Genomic DNA, 17,300 nt, shown 5'->3' with positions numbered 1-17,300 from the left:
ACATCATGGCTTCATATGGTCTATATGGCACACCTAAAAGTAAAAATATTTTTTCAGTGTGATGTAGAAAAGATAGACTTTGCATCATTTAAATAAGCTACAGTGATTGTGTGTGTGTGTGTGTGTGTGTGTGTGTGTGCATTCATTCTGATCTGTAAAACTGCATTTGGAAAGCAGTGGATAAATTTCTTCTTCAATTCCTGGACCTTTCTATCATTAAAAAAGCAATGATTCTCTATTAGGGATTTAAAGACTTTAGAGTTTGTCCTCTAAGTCTACAATAAAAGCTTATGCATTGATATACATTGAGACTCTTGTAACTGAAGAATCTACAATAGTCAAGCAATCAGTTCAAGCCATTCATTTAGTGTTGTAGAAGGAAGTCATGTATAGCATTCTTTATTTAACAGGTATTTGAGCAATACTTGCACATTCTAAATATTGAAAGTTTATGTAATACTTTTGTGTCTGTACTTCCCAGAATATCTTTGAGTTGAAAATTTTGCCAGCCTTTTGTCTTTCTTTGTTTATGTTTTTTGCTGTTTTGATTTCATTTTCTTTTTTATTTTTGAGACTGTCCTCGAATTCCCTATGCCGACCACGCTGACCTTAAACTCCGAGATCCTTCTGTTATGCCTCCCAAGTGCTGGAACTAAAGCTGTGAACCACCATTTCCAACCTTTCTTTTGTTCTTCACTTCTTTTTTTCTCACTGTCATTCACTCTTGGCATCTCCTGCTATTCAGATAAATTCTTACTGCTCCCCTTTACCATGCAAAATGTATGTCCTTAAAACCTGTTAGTGATAGAAGAAGCCTTCAGGGGATGTTTGATTCAATAATTTTGTTGTTTGTAAAGTGGTTGTTGTAAACTGAAGCCTCGAGAAATTCTCAGATTGCCCATTCCAGCCTAATGGATTAGTAAAAGACTTTAGAAACAAGAAAGGAATATGAATCACAAGCATTAACACCCTTTGATTTTGAAATTCTCTAATTGTTTTAATGTAGCATGGCTACCTTCCTGGCATGTCTCAAATTAATGCCTACTGTCTTTTTCACATAACAATGATCAGCCCCCACAACTATCAAATCTCTTGTCTTATACACTGTGACTCTTTTGCAAAGATTAGTGTGCAAACTTCATATATGAAATTTTGTTAAAAATAAATTAAGCTCTCTGCTATGACTTTTCAAGCAATTATATATCTCAATTTTTATTTTGATATTAATTTACAGATCTTTATAATAACCCCAAAGCACAAGTCCAATACTACCTTAAAAATGATCAAAGTGAAGCACCTTACAGAGGATTCTGCAGGGTGTGGAATTTGCTCAGTGACACGGAGCTTTGTTACTAGAAATGCTGGGAATCCAAATGAGATAACCTTGGACAAATAGGTCACGTTGCCAGTTGCATTATCCAATTTTCTCATTTTTGCTAACCAAATTATTTCAACATGTTTCAATCATTTGCTTCCCTCTAAGCTATAGAGAACAGAATGTCAAAGATTCTGCATTCACATAGTCCTGAAGGGTAACTTCCACTCACCTGCAAATGATGTGCACAGGTGCAAGACGGGAATGTTGGGAAAATTAAGGACTTACCTTTTCGTCATCAAGTTACCATCGCCAACTAGGAACGCTAAAATGCCAGTTTATACCCTTGTATTCTGTTGGCTTCAAGAATTTGAGTTTAAGAGTGCTGTGATGAACGAGTCTATAATCTTCTGCGGTTGTTTATTAGGAACTCGTTAACAAAAATGAACAGTGGGGAATGGAAAGAGCTAGAGTTCATGATGTCACAGTAACTTAACAGTCTAAGAGGAGGGACTAAATGCAAACAGCCAAAGAGAAGCATGGCTAGTTTCCTCAACAGAAAAAGCACAAATCCAACACTCTTCTGAAGGTTTGACTTTCTACCATTTTCTTTTCTGGAATTTATAACTTAATCACTAACTTTTTAAACTATGAACCTGAAATTAAAAGAAGGACGCTTAATTTGAAGATGGTGTCTCGGGGGAAAGTGAACCTGTTCTCAGCATTATGCATAACATCAGTATTTAATTAGAGGCTGATTTAACTTTAGCAGTTAAAACTCAAGTTTAATGTAAATGGGGAAAACAAAAGAGTATCATTAAAACATAAGGGTCAAGGACACCATGTAAATTTTTAGATATTTCTGATGGGTTCCACACTGTGAGTTTATCCCTCCTATCTTATATTGTAATTGTTCAGATGTTTTGTTAAAAGCAAGTGTGTCACATGCAATAGCCACATAAATATAAGGCCATCCAGATTTGACAAATGACAGCATAATGGCGTTTTTGTTAATTTTGTAAAGATTATATTGCTGAGAGCTTTCAAAATTATCTAATGTACAAAATTCCAGACTTAGTAGACAAAGAGTACCAACACATTGAGTTGAAAGAAACAAAAACAACTCAGGGATTCTTGTCTTGTTTCATTTAGTTAAAAACCATATATTGAATTTAATTTTTTTTAGTAAAGCAAGCATTACATAATGCTTCAATTTTAAAATTCGGGGATAAAAGTTTACGTCCAAAAAAGATGAATGGAAAATTGTGCTTCTGGACTGCAGAATTAGTCTTCTGACCGGGGTGGGGGTTGGGGGTTAAGCGTTTCATGTCACCATTGGATTTGGGAATTTCATCTGGGTTATGTGTTCGTGCACAGTTCGTAGCCAGGTTCTGCAAAAATCTTAAAACTGTGTGCTTCACTCCACGTAGCAAAGGCACCTAAATTATTCTCCCTTTGAGCAAATGTCATGATCCAGGTTTCCTGCTGAAGATGTTTTTCCCACTGCCCAGTGTTGAGTAGGTTGAGTCAGGAGAAGGTGGGCGCCAATCCCTGCTGATTCAGGACCAGTTTGCTTTGTGGTCCATCTGAAGAAGCTCCGCACTGATCCCAGGGGAAACCGAGCAAAACCGTGAAGCAGACAGACGGGAACAAAAGGCTATTCTGGTGTGAGGAGGAGAAATCAGTTGCTTCAGCTCCACAAGCAAATGCTGCTGCTGGACTGACAGGTGGAGCCTACCCCAGCCGGAGAAAGGTAGAGTTTGCCGTTGGGGCAGACGCACAGTTCATACACTGTCTGTCGAGAATTTGGGGAGGTGGGAGAAGAGGAGAAGGAACCGGTAGGTAGATTTCCCAGCCGGATTGTATCTGCATTTAGAAAAATCTAGGAAGAAAGGGGAAAAAAAATCTTAATTCACTTCAGCATGGTACCTCCCTCAGAGCCTTGCAGCTACCTCCCTCAGAGCCTTGCAGCATGGAGCATGGTTTGGCAGCAGAGCCTATTGCTCACGGAGTCAACAATACAACAACAACAGCACACACACACACACACACACACACACACACACACACACACACACACGCACACACACAGCGGGGGGGGGGCTAGAGAGACTGGCTGTAGTAAAGGCTTTTTTAGGTTCTTCATCATGTCTGAGAATTATATAGAGAAAGAAGGACACCACTTGGACTGACTTTAATTAGGAAGGAGGAAATAAATTAAAAACATACTCCTTTACCTGTCTTTAAAATACTGGTGAGAAAGTGGTAAAAATCCTTTTTAAAATACCCAGAAAAGTCTCCCAGTCCAAAGATAGGTAACCTAGGAAATCCTGAGAACTAACAGGTAATTTCACATTATGCTTGAATTCTCTATTAAATGTTACCTGGTTTCAGCAACTAAGCAACAAATTTTTCAATTTGGGGAGGTAGTACACCTATTTAAAGATTTCTTACACTGAGTCTTTATTTTGTAACTGTGCAAGTGTGCGTTTGTGCACCATTGTACCCATGTGTGTGTCAGATGACACTAACCAAATTTGGGTCTTGCCTTCTGCCTCTGATCCTAGGGATTGAACTCAGGTCATTAGACTTGACAGAATGTACCTATACCCATTAGGTTATTTCATTGGCCCTTAACTTATTCATAGTCATAGACTCCCAAAGCAGACAGGAGGATGACAGAGTAATTGATTTTCTCCTTTCCTGCCCCAGTTGTTACTTAACAGTACTGTTGTAGGCTTTGCTGCCATCCACACCAGTGTGCATTCTCCCTGTCGAGTATCATGCTGTTAGGGAGAACTTTCAAGAAATGAGAATGGAACTGTGTTTCTCTAGGACTCAAAGGTGTTTTATAGTTCTCTTTTCATTTCAAACAAAAACTGGATTTTCCCCCAGGTCAAATACCTTACGTGACCAGCCCTGTTCTCCAATATCATCTGCTGCAACTGATCTTGCTCCTAGTTTGTGTTTTCCATGATTTAAACAAAGCACATGTCTCAGAGACATTTTATATTGTGTTCTCTCAGTCTGGGGTATTGGTTTAGCATACCTACATATTTTAATATATATAAATTTATAAAATTTCTCTCTCTATATATTAACTATATACTTCGGGAATATTTTAAGTCATGTAAATAGGACATTTTCATTAATGAATCCATCCACAGGGCTACTGCCATTTTGATCCATCAGGCAGGAATCATCAGGTAGGAAAACTGAGCTATTTGTGACAGCGCCACAGTTCTGAGTCTCTCCAGGTTGCCGCATGGGTGGACTTGCCCATCTCTTTCTCTTTTGCCAAGGCAGTTACTGTGATGCTGTTCACTTTCCAGCTTCCAAAATTGGTATGTCTGCTCTGTATTGCTCATAAAGTCCATCTTCCGTCTGCTTGGAAACTGAGCCCTGTGGCTAGAATCACACCCCAGAGCTTTGACCTCAGCACCCCCATCTTCTCTTGAACAAGAATGATCTCATTTGCCGGGCGGTGGTGGCGCACGCCTTTAATCCCAGCACTCGGGAGGCAGAGGCAGGCGGATTTCTGTGAGTTCGAGGCCAGCCTGGTCTACAAGAGCTAGTTCCAGGACAGGCTCTAAAAAAGCTGCAGAGAAACCCTGTCTCGAAAAACCAAAAAAAAAAAAAAAAAAAAAGAATGATCTCATTCATTAATACCTGTCGAAATCAGCGCTACTTGTCTTCTTGAAAATGTTAATCATTTTTTTTTTTTTGGAATAAAAGTCTCCTGCACTAATATCCCAGCATGTATGGTTGTTGTGTTATTGTACTGTGGATGCAGTTATAGCTCTATAACCCTTCCTATACAGTTATGACTCTTGTTTCCTTCCATGTCAAATTTGAAGTTCCTTGCAGCACTGAATCTAAAATGACATTGATTGTCCACCGTATACCCTTGAATTTTCAGTACAATTCTTTCTCTTCATTTCAACTATTATGTTTAATGCCTGAATACAAGACCTGATGATATGAAGTAGTTTAGAACCTGTCTGAGTGTCAGGGATAACATATTAAATAGTGATCAATGTCTCTATTCGTAGTGCAGTTATTGTAGAACACAGAAATAAAAACACATCAAAATCAAAGTACTTATTCTTTCTTTTGAATTAATTTTTAATCAGATATATAAAAGTATAAACATGTAGATTAGCGGATTCTCTGTAATTTGCTACATATGCATACATTGTGTAATATTTAGCTCAGGGTAACTGTACTTAGACACTCAGAGAATATTTTTATGGTGAATACTCTCCAAATTTTTGTCTTCAAGCCTTCTGAAATGTCTACCCCATTATTGTTATCTATAGTGACCCATTTGGGCATCAGAAATGTATCAAAATTCTTGTTCCTCTCCGACTCTAACTTGCCACAAACTAATCTATAGAAGAACCATTCTGAAGATTCAAAGAGAAAAGGGAAAAGGGACGGTTTTCATTTTAGTGTTTAAAGCTAATGTTGAAGCAATAAGAATTTGGAGGCATATTTCCAACTGTCCTCAGGGTGAATACTTCAGTAGAAAGTAAAAGGACCTTTCTAAATCCATTTTTTTAAAGAGTAATCAAGAATTCCAAAACTTGCAATTTCTCATGAAGTGGCTCCTTGTGTCTCGTGCCTGAGGCATTAAAGCAGCACCTTCAGCAGCTGAGGGTTATCCCTGCTTGCTCACTCACCTCCCCTTCTGTAGACTGCAAGTGCAGTTCCTTCCTGCAGGCAGCCTTGAAGTCACCTGCAGCTGCGCTCACCTGGACCCCACGCGGAGCTTCCATTATCAAGGACCTGGTTGGTGATTCAAGCCTAAAGGAAGGCAACACATCAGTTACAAAAGAGAGACAACTCATAATGAACAGTAAAAAGGCATTAGGATTTAACTAATCTTTACACAAAGCCAGCATGAATCCAAATCCTCAGGATGTATTCCAAGGATTACAAGCCCAGTTAAGTTTTAGGATATTTTTCATTACTTTATCTATTTTTTGACTCATTATAAAATGTTCATTTGTACTTATCAATTATTTACTCTCATGTATAATAATTTAATAACATTTTCTTATGTTAGTTCTCTTTATCATGCCCCAAAGTAGGTCATCATGAGCTTACATGTTTAAATCTTTAATATATTATCAATATTAATGATGAGGTCCTAATAAATAAATTGGCATAATTTAGTGTGTACTTATTTTTCAATAAAGGGTTCCAAGTTTGTAAAGATAAAAACCTTAATGAAAATCATTAATATTGCAAACCTTCCAGAGTCCACCCTCAAAATTTTGAGAACTTGAAAATTTTCAAGGGGTGCATTAAAAATGTCAGAAATTAACATAACAAAGATTGGCATTTAAGTTGGTGATTGACCTTCACTGGTTCATTGCAATGACTTCAAACTAAATGAGTCAGTCTGTGGAAGAAAATCAAGGGACGAGGAAAAATAATAATCAGCAGACAGCAGCATAGAGTTACAAAACCCCAAGCAGGCAAAGTCGTGGGCACCAGCTGGTCTCTTTGAGGTGTTCTCTTCTGCTGCTGATGCAGGTGCCACATTTCTTTTTCATCTCAGGAGACCAGGAAAAGGTATCCCACAGTCCTTTTGTCATCCTGATCCAGAGTGGCTGTTTACCTGAGGCAAGACCCAGAGCTGTTTTGCAGGGAGAACTCCATTGGGATGGGTCTCTGAAGTGCAAGCGCTCCATAGAGGAAGCACACTTGAAGACAGCATTCAAGAGGAGACTCACAAGTTAGAAGTGATTTCAACAATTTTAAATATTGGCTTTTTTCCGCCTTCATTAATAAAAAATGACTTTGAGCAGTAGGGTTCCAAAGCCAATATATAACTCCAATGTTCAATAAAAGGAAACTTGGTACATATATAAGTGAAAAGAAAGACAAATTTTATCCAGTCATCAGCATTATTCAACATGTTTATGAAGAGAGGAGTCAAACTTATTTCTCATATAATCAATTTATATGTAAGATTTTCAAAGGCTTTATTTATGCCGTATTTGATGTTTAATAATATAACGTTAAATATATTATGTATTCTGAAGGTTTGAGAATTTCGACTTTGATCTTTACTAAGTGATTACAGATAACGCTTGTTATATTCACATTTATTTTATGCACCAGACACACATGCTCAAACTACCTAGAGGACTCTTTATTTAAAGGCTCAGTGTCCAAAATGTGTAAAGATTGGGAGCTCAGGGATATCAGCCAGTGACAGTGCTTCAGTTTCATCTGCTCTGAATTGACAGTTAGCATTTATTTTGCAAACTGAAGAAAGTCACACCTGCGTTAAAGTTTCTGTGAACCTGACTGACTTGTTAGAATTTCCTTGAGGATAGAAAGTAGGAATGATACTGATCCAGAGTTAAATGACCTTTGGTTCCTTTTGCTCCTTCAGTAGCTACTCACCACCATTTCTGTGAACAGCCTAACATCATTATGACTATCAGGAGAATCATTTTGGAATTGCCTACTTTTCCAGCAACACCCAAAATAAGAATGCCTTTAGATAGCATCTCTAACAAATGACAATTTAATACTTTGCTAGTATTGATATAAAATTAAATGTGAAAATTGTAAAAAAATAATGCAAGTGTTATTAAAATGGTGCATTATGTTTTGAATAACAAGCAGTATTTAGACAAGTAAAATACACAAATAATTTAAAAAGAGAATTTAAAGAGTATGTGTAATGAAATTTACTAGACTAGTTGGAGGATTTCTTGCATTTTTAATTTAATGTCGAACATAACAGTGGTTTACTAAATCAAGTATTTCTTAAGCACATGAAAACTAAATCAATCTTAAGCATTTTGATAAGCTTCCCTGAATACATAGTGTAAATTTTTATAGGAAAACCATCATGTACGAACATATTAACCTGACGTATGGATCCAGACACAACACACCTTAAATTATCACTGGCCCTTTTGTGAATGGGACATTCACTTTTGTGAAAGAACATTTAGAGGTACAGATTGTCTTAGTTATCTGCCTTCAGCATTTGTAATTGGATGCATGACCAATTGGTTGCTTGGAACTGTCTGGAGTGGGACATTGTCTCTTGTATCATGTGTTGAATAGGTAAGAAGGCACTTCTTCATAGACTTTATATCGACAGGGTAATGTCCCTCAGGTATACTACAAGAGGATTAAAAATTTTCATATTTTGACAATAATAAAATAAACTTTACACTCACTCAAAAGTTTTATCACGCTTTCCAAAGACATTAGAATGCTGACAATGAGTCCTAAAGTACATTATTATTATTATTATTATTATTATTATTATTAAACATAGAGTTAGATAAAGTTTTCAAGATTTGAAGTAATAGCATTAAAACTAGTCATGACAGCTTGTCAAAATAGAATGGCCACTGTGTAATTATTCATTTAATTCACATTAATATTTCCCAGGAACTTATTAGAAGCTGGTGCTTCTAGGATCTATGATATAAATTTTAGGGTAGAAATTCAGGTAGAAGGACATTCCTTACATTGAACATGTAGTTGCAAATTCTATCATCAAGCCAATTACTCCCAAAGAGAAACAAAGGAGGAAATTGAAGTATAAACTATTGAAACCAAATTATTGTGTGCAAAAGGAAACCAATCTAATGAGTGAATTCCACACAGGTATTAGAGTAAGAAACTATGAATGCTTCAAATGTCAGTTGCTGCTGAACTTTCTGGTGATCAGTCAATGTACTCATAGTTTAAAACATTTTTAAAAACTAAATGATACAGTTCTCACAATATGTAGTTAAATTTTTCCCTTCTCTAATAATGGGTTAGCCATATAATTATAGTAGTGTATTATAAACTAACTTCTAATACTGGAATATTATTCTATAGTTAAACCATAATTATTATAGTCATACTAAAAACTAGATGTTCTAATTATCTGTGTGTTACTTAAAACCTACTTAAATATTACGCTGGTTGCTTTATTTCTGGGTTGTGCTGCAGGTGCAAGGATCCCTAAGTACCCAAAGTGATCTTGACTAAGCACAATGTTAGAGACCTGAACAACTTCTGACCAAGCTGCAGTAAGCAAGACAGAACTGACAGCACACCACAATTGATACAGCGAAAGAAAACGTATTTCATAAACACAATTACTTGCACAATTACGTCACCTTGACAAGGGCAATGAAGTTATTCAGAGAATTATTACAACAGATAATACTGGAATAACTGGATATCTATACAGAAAAGTTAGCTTTAGTCTCTACCACATACTACCATATGCAAACTGAAATCACAAGGCTTTTTGATTTTTTGTGGTTGGAGAGAATAAAAGTGTCACAGGCCAAAGTGTATAGTAATTAGTGCATATTTAAAAATATGTTTGATAATATTAAATTAAAATGTACTTTCAAAATTACCACCAGTAATAAATGGACTGAGAAATAATATCTACAACATGATGCATCAGAAATAGCTGGTACCAGGACATTTGAAAAAAAAAATCCCCCAGTAGTTACAGAATTTGTGAACATGTCAGGAATTATACACAGTTGTTGGATAATTGCATGAAAGCATCTCATATTGTTACCTCTTGGATAAGAGCAAACAGAACAGAAATGCAACATCAGCAGGTTCCCTCTGCAATGACTTGAATCAGTATGATTGCTAACACCAAATATTGGTGAGACTAGACAGCCACTGACAATAATTATTTTGGTGGAAAGACATTAAGAAACATGGAAAATATTTTGCAATTTGACATAAAGCCTAACAAGCAGAAACATCATACACAAGTGTGCACATGTGTGTATATGTTTTTGAGTATATATAATATGATAATATTAAATAAAAGTGCATATATGCATATATAATATTGCTTTTATAGTATATATGTACCTTCATCTGTACTTTGCTTACTTAATAGTATTTTTGGCTATATAAGACCCTAATGTGCAGAAATTCTATCTTCAAAGTTAAACAAATAAGCACTGCAAGTGTACATTTAAAGCTTCCATGAAACCTAGTACAGAATTCAGATGATATTAAGTATTCATAAAAACCTGTTAAATAAGCTGTACATATTCACTTTTCCAAAACCAGTTATTTCTTCTCTATTGTATCTTATAAAGACTTATTCTTGAGAACAGACTCACGATTGTGTACTGCTTTATTTACTCAGCCAGAAGATTTTACTTGCCTGATAAACATTGCATCAGTTAAAAGCACTTCCTGTTGAAAATTGTCAGCAATGTATGTCAAGATCTCAGACACTCTGCTTCAGATTTGAGTACACAGATGAATAATTAAATAGCCCAATTATCACTGTACTTTGTTTCTACTTCGGTTTTGCAATTTAAATTAGAAACACTCATCTTGGGAGTAGTCAGACTATTTTAGCATTAGATGATAAGTCTTGCCTATTCAGTGTTAAAGTAACGGATGGTCAGAATAGAAAAACATCAGAAACACCATATAAGAGCTATGATTTATTTTGCACTTACACTTGCAAATGTTGAGACATCTGTAGGGCACCTAAAGTCATATATAGTGCTATTCCTATAGTGATAGACTATAATTAGATGATACAACATACACATAATTACAAAAATTATAGAGCCAAAATGATTATCTTAGGACTCAGAAATCAATACAAATGAGTTAGTCTCTTCTAATATATGCAGTTTATATTTAGGTGTATCTTAATTTTGCACATACTGTTGAATGCTGAAGTTAAATTATTTCAACATTTTAATGGAAAGAAAATACATATCTTCCCAGAATACTGAAAATATGGACAGCATACATTGCGCATTGCTGATACAGCTATCCCACAAAGCCTTCACTGCTCCTGCCTGGTGGAAACTGCAAGTCATTTCCTCTAGCTCTCACATATTATTTGTGAGCCACCTTCTTTGAAAAGGGACACATGAGTATCTCAGGTATAGCTTAACATGTATTGACCAACATCTTCTCAATCCCACCTTCTCCCTTATATTCATCCTTTGAAAGCATTCTCCTCCAAACTCTAGAGGTCAGCTGTGTTTATATGTAACATGAGTGATAATATGGACTTACTGTATTTTGGAAGCTACATTAGACCAGTCTGCAACTATTGGCATTGATGCTATCCATATGTATCCCAGGGAGACTCTATTTCTTAGACTATATCACTGCCACATTATTTAAAGGCATTTTGTTATAATCATTAAAACTGACAACTACCTATCATACTACTACACATGAGATACATTGTTTTCTGTTGTGATATTAAGAATATGCAGAAAGCATGTGGGTCCTGCAAACGAGAAATGTACTATGTTATGTGGGGAAGGATCACAGTTATCCCAAACATTCTAAATTCCTCAGGGCTATGGATGTGTTTGTACATGTGTGAGAGACTATGCATATGTGTGAATATGTGTGTTATATATGTGTGTGTTCAAAATACAGATTTGTGCACACCCATGTAAAAGCCAGAGAAGAACACTGAATGTTCTGCTTTATCATGTATGATTTTATTTCTTGAGACAAACCCTTGAGACTAAAAGTACATTAAAATTTGGTTTAGGCACTACCATTAACATTCCTCAAGCCCTCTAGTTTTGCATATTATATGAAGTTATTAGCTTGATTAAGATTAAAAATTAAAGATCACATAAAAAACCACCTTCTGGTAATTATCAGTAGATTATTGAAACTGTGTTTCTCAGTCAATCAGAACAAAAGCCCCAGAAAATAGCACAAGACTACGAGATTCTGAATATATGTTACTGTAAACATTATTGTTTCTGTACTCAAAGGTTTATCTCATTTTGCAAATGGGTGACAAGGTACTCTACAGGCTATAGAAAGAGACACCTAGACACCAACCCAGCCACAACCCTTCACTTACAACGTATCCTACCTGAAATATATACTGGAGTAATGGTTCAGAGCTTGTGGAAGTGCCCAACCAATGTTTGGTTTAACTTAAGGTTCATGACTTAAGAGAGAATCCATTGTCTACACTGCCTAAATGGCCATGAAATCAGAGACTGGATAGCCCAGCTACTTTGGGTAGAATCAAACACAACTGGCAAAACAAAAGCAAGCAAACAAGAAAGGAGGAAGGAAGAAAAAAATGAAAGAGAAGAAAGAAAACAAACAAAAGATTCCTAATGATATTCTGCCATACTCTTAGATATTCATGCCTTATCCAGGTATCATCAGAGAGGGGTCCCTTCCAACAGCAGATGGGAGCCTGGGAGCCAATGCAGAGACACATAGCCAGTCATGGAGGAACAGAAAGAGAGAGAGAGAGAGGGGGGGGAGGGAGAGACTAAATTGAATAAATTGAAGGTCTCCATTGGGTCTCTCCCCTCTGAGATCTGGGAACTGTATAAAAGACTGGGAGGAAAGACTGTAGGGGTCAAAGGAGGTGGAGAATACCATGAGAACATGACCACTGAATCAACTAAACGGGGCTCACAGAGACTGAAGCGGCAAGCAAGGGGCCTGTATGGGTCTGCATCAGGTTTTCTGCATGATATGTTAATGGCTGTTAGCTTGGTAATTTTGTGAGGCTCCTAACAGTGGGAGCAGGTGCATCTCTGACTCTTTCACCTGCTCTTAAGTCTCTTTTCCTCCTATTGGATTGCTTTGTAAAGTCTCATTATAAGGCCTTTCCCCTTGTCTTACTGTATCTTGTTTCATTCTGTTTGGTTGACAATTCTTAGAGGCCTGCTCTTTCCTCGAGAGGAAATAGGGTTGGTGTGAATCTAGGTAAGAGGGGTGGCTGGGATGGTGGAAGGCTGTGGTTGAGATGTATTATATGAGAGAAAAATCTACTTTCAGTTTTAAAAAATGTCACCTCTATTTTCCATTTTCAATCATTTCTTTGCTTATGAAAAGCCAAAAAGAGAACAATGATTTTTATGAAATAAAATGTGTGTATCTGCGTCTTTGTGTATGAATGTGTATTTGGTTTTTGTGTTGGTAGCGTATATATTGTTCATCTGCATGTGCACATGTGTGTGCTGACACATACACATTTGTTTACACATGTGTGCAGAAGCCAGAGAAGCATACTGAGTGTTTTGCTTTATCCCTTATTGGTTTATTCCTCTGAGATAGACCCTCTTTTTGAATCTATAATAGGCTGATGGTTAGGAAGTCATAGGATCTTCTTACTTCCTAGTTTTCCAGCCCACCCCCTCTCCCACAACGCTGGGGATTCAGTCATATGCTGAGTCATGATTAGCCTCTTTGCAGATGCTGTTTGGTGCACTCACACCATCTTGTGAGTATTTCAAGGACTCTTCCTGTATAGGATATCTTTCTAAAGTAGGAATCACATGCCTTTGTATTTAAAATCTTACTCTGTTTTCTCAAGAAACCCTATCTCTGGTGCAGCTAACAATAATTATTTTAATATGTAATTTTGTGCCATTATTGTTGCCTTTTACAAACCCACTGAAGCAGATACATTTTGGAGTGTAATTTTTCTAGTAGAAATTAAGTAATCCATCTTGTTTCATCAAATGTTAATTTATTTGTTGAATTAAGAATATCTGTGCAGTAGTTATGAATATTCTTTCCTTAGACAGAGTGCAGTACTGGGAATATTATACCGAGGTACCATGTCAGGAAAAATCACTTCTAGATGTTTCTTGCAGTGTTACTTTGTCTCGGTGTACTACCTACTTCACATGACTTGATCCATTGATATTCTCTCATGGTCTTTCTTCCTCCATTCCCTTTATTCCTATCTATCTATCTATCTATCTATCTATCTATCTATCTATCTATCTATCTATCTATCTATCTATCTATCTTCTATATCTGATTTCCCAGGATACCTAATGTAATCAGTACTCCTCTATACTTTCTTGATAACTGTCTTTTTCATTTTCTCAACTCTTTCTCATTAGTACATGTATTTTTGTGTTTGTATCGTTTGTTTGGGGAAATGGAAAAGTTAGAATAACTCATTATCTTGTCTTTAAACACCTGACTTCTATAAAGTCATGGAGTATTGATTTCCATGTTTATGTGTAAAAGGTGGTAATTAGTAAGGGGAGTTCTTTTTTTGTACAAGTTCATAGCACTAGCTTGTTGCTAGTTCAAGTGTCAACGGTGTTCAATAGTGAGGGGAACTATGACACGGTATAAGAAGCACTTACCTGAGGTCTTGGGATGGCTCTGCTCTGATATGCGGTGTTTCCACAGAGTGCCCAAATACTGCTCCTTCAGTTCCTGGAGACAGCAGGGACACAGCAGTCAGGATAAGCAAATACATACATACACAGTGACTTTCATCTGATTCCTTGTAATATTCTTCCCTCAACTGAAAACATGTTCAAGTCAATGGAAAATGTAACTTCAGAAAAGAACCACAAGACAGAGCAAGATGAGCCAAAGAAGGTGGATTTGAATACTCCATGTTAACTAATTTTAAGATTATTATTACTGCTTTAGATATAGACAAGTCACCTTCTGCTCAAATCAAAGAACAAATGCCCATCTCTTTCATTGATTCACTTCACAGCTAAGTGGAGTTAAGAAACAGGATAGGCTGAAACACTTAGGTCAGATTTCCCCTATTCTCCGGGGGCATTGCTGAAACTGCTGGTGGTGAACTCAGGGCAGCACAAGGCTGGACATTTACAGACAGGTTTCAAACAGCACTTAGCCACTCTCTACCCGAGAGCTGTGCAGAACTCCACGATACTTGGACTGCTGTGGCGTTAAGGCTCTGTCTAAAACTGAGAGCCACTTTAATTCATTTCATTATAGTTGACTTCATCTGAGGTCACTGTTGCCTGAAGAGGTCAGGGATACTCTTGTTCAGATCTAACACACTTACTGACTGTTTGTCCAGACTTATAGAGCTTTGCTGCAATTTGAGTGAGAAAAGGAGTGTTCTTTGCTCTAAAAATGAAGCGAAGTTTTTTCTTTTAAAGTTATAATGATTAAAATCACTTTGCAAAATAAAATTAGTGCAAATGTAGACGTTTTTCAGATTATGCCTTATTCGCTTTTGATCTGTCTCCCTCATATATTTTGATATAACAGTATCATGCTTATTTCATTAATGCCATGAGGGCTATATTAATAATACAATGCAATTCAAAAATTTTCATTGAAATGTGAACGAATATGACTGTTCGTACTGTGGAGGGATATATAAAAATATGTCAATTCTGTGAGCAGGAATGGAATTGTAGGGTAAATTAGAGCAAGGGCTTAAAATATCATAAAATAACAGATGACATAGGGAATGGATCAGATTTAATTAATGATCTTTTAAAATAAATGGTAAGGCACACCTGGAAGTGGAGTCCTGGAGGAAGACAATTTTCAAGATTAAAATATTATTTCCCCAACATTATGATTCAGAGGCAAAATTATTTGTGTTTTTCCATGGTAAGTAAACTCCTGGATCACAGATTTAGTTTACTTCCTGAACTAAAAGCTATTAGTATCCATCTATCTCTGAGCCTTAATAGATAGCTCTCCATGTAACTAAAACTCTGTAGGAAACATACTGCTTTTTTTAAAAATAATTTTTATTAATTCAGAACATTCATTTGTTTAAAGGATTTATTCTTTTAATACTTTGATTCTGAAAATAGAAAATTCCTTAATATTGGTCCTAAAACATAATATAATGATTTCAGCTAAGGTAACTAATAATTCTGTGATTTGACTGAGGGTGGCATTTGAAAGAATATCCCCAGATGCAGATTTACATATTTCAGGGAGAGTGACTGACATTTCAGTACAGACTGTAACATCCTGATAGGATAGTTATCCTTGAGCAAAGTTCAAATGCTAATCTCTCCTACTGTGTGATTATGAAAATTTCCTAGACAAGGCGACAGAAATATGATTAGAGAAGAGTGGCATTATTTATTTTCAAACACTGGTTCACACCACTGGTATCAGTGTAGAATCTGTATGCCTGAAAGCAAAAGTAGAAAAAACCAAAACCGTTTGTTAGTAAGGGTTAAATTCAAATTAGCACAATGAGAGATGGGGGTGGGGAACATAAGAACAAGCACTAAGGAAATCCAGAGAATCATACTGTCAAACTTAAAAAAAAAACCTCATATTCAACCAAATTGGAAAAATCTAAAAGAGATGGCTAATTTTCTCTTTACATATGACCTACCAAAGTTAAATCAAGATCAGATGAACAATTTAAACTGACCTACAACCCCTAATGAAATAGAAGCAGTAATTTAAAAAAATCTACCAACCAAATAATAAAATAAATAAAGCCCAGGTGTAGGGGGTTTCAGTGCCAAATTCTCTGAGGCCCCAAGAGAAGGGTTAAATCCAATGCGTCTCAAGGTATTTTACAAAACAAAAACAGAAGGAACATTCCTCAATTTGTTTCATGTGAAGAGTTACCCTGATACCCAAACCACATAAAGAACCAACACAAAGAATGAATTATAGACTAATTTCTCTTATGAGACTGCTATATTTGTCAAATTTCACAGGAAACTGTTCTGTGTTTTAAATAAATAAGAAATCATTTTGATCTAATTTTTATTGCTTTCATGTGTTATACACTAAATCAATTTGAATATTCAAATAAATTTAAATTGTATTCACATGATTCAAAAGCTAAATAAGGCATTGTAAATTTTTTAGAAATGTTATTTATAATAATTGGTAATTATTTATTGTGGCACAGTAAAATTCTATTTGCCTCACTTCAAATATAACATGAACTTACATGACAAACTACAGGAAAATAGTATTATGCTAATTCATATGCATATGGATGTATAAGACATGTGATAGGATATTATCTTTTGTACATCTCTAAAATCACCTTCAATGAAATAGAAATAACTTTAAAATTAAATGTATCTTTTTTCCTACAAATATAGAGAAACTACTTTATATCGGGCACTCAATGGATAAACATATTAGAAATATATTAGCTGTGTTATTTTTGTTCTACTTAAAAGAGATTCTGTGAAAGAAATAAAGTCATTCTCCCTTAGTGAAA

General features: G+C 35.9%; 1 protein-coding gene across 2 annotated transcripts in view; it reads right to left on the bottom strand.

Annotated features, from left to right (window-relative positions):
- Positions 1-3,005: 3,005 nt before the first annotated feature.
- Positions 3,006-17,300, bottom strand: part of Sgcz (sarcoglycan zeta) — a 308,488-nt gene continuing 294,193 nt past the window's right edge. For both annotated transcript variants that reach the window (XM_038327283.1, XM_038327285.1), the window contains 3 exons: positions 14,458-14,530; positions 5,998-6,121; positions 3,006-3,197 (listed from right to left, as the gene is read on the bottom strand). In XM_038327283.1, coding sequence (XP_038183211.1) covers positions 3,006-3,197; positions 5,998-6,121; positions 14,458-14,530 — 389 coding nt within the window. The remainder of the gene's footprint in view (positions 3,198-5,997; positions 6,122-14,457; positions 14,531-17,300) is intronic.

Source organism: Arvicola amphibius, chromosome 4 (genome assembly GCF_903992535.2).
Source record: "Arvicola amphibius chromosome 4, mArvAmp1.2, whole genome shotgun sequence".
Classification (NCBI taxonomy): domain Eukaryota; kingdom Metazoa; phylum Chordata; class Mammalia; order Rodentia; family Cricetidae; genus Arvicola; species Arvicola amphibius.
This window is presented reverse-complemented; position numbering and strand designations above follow the sequence as displayed.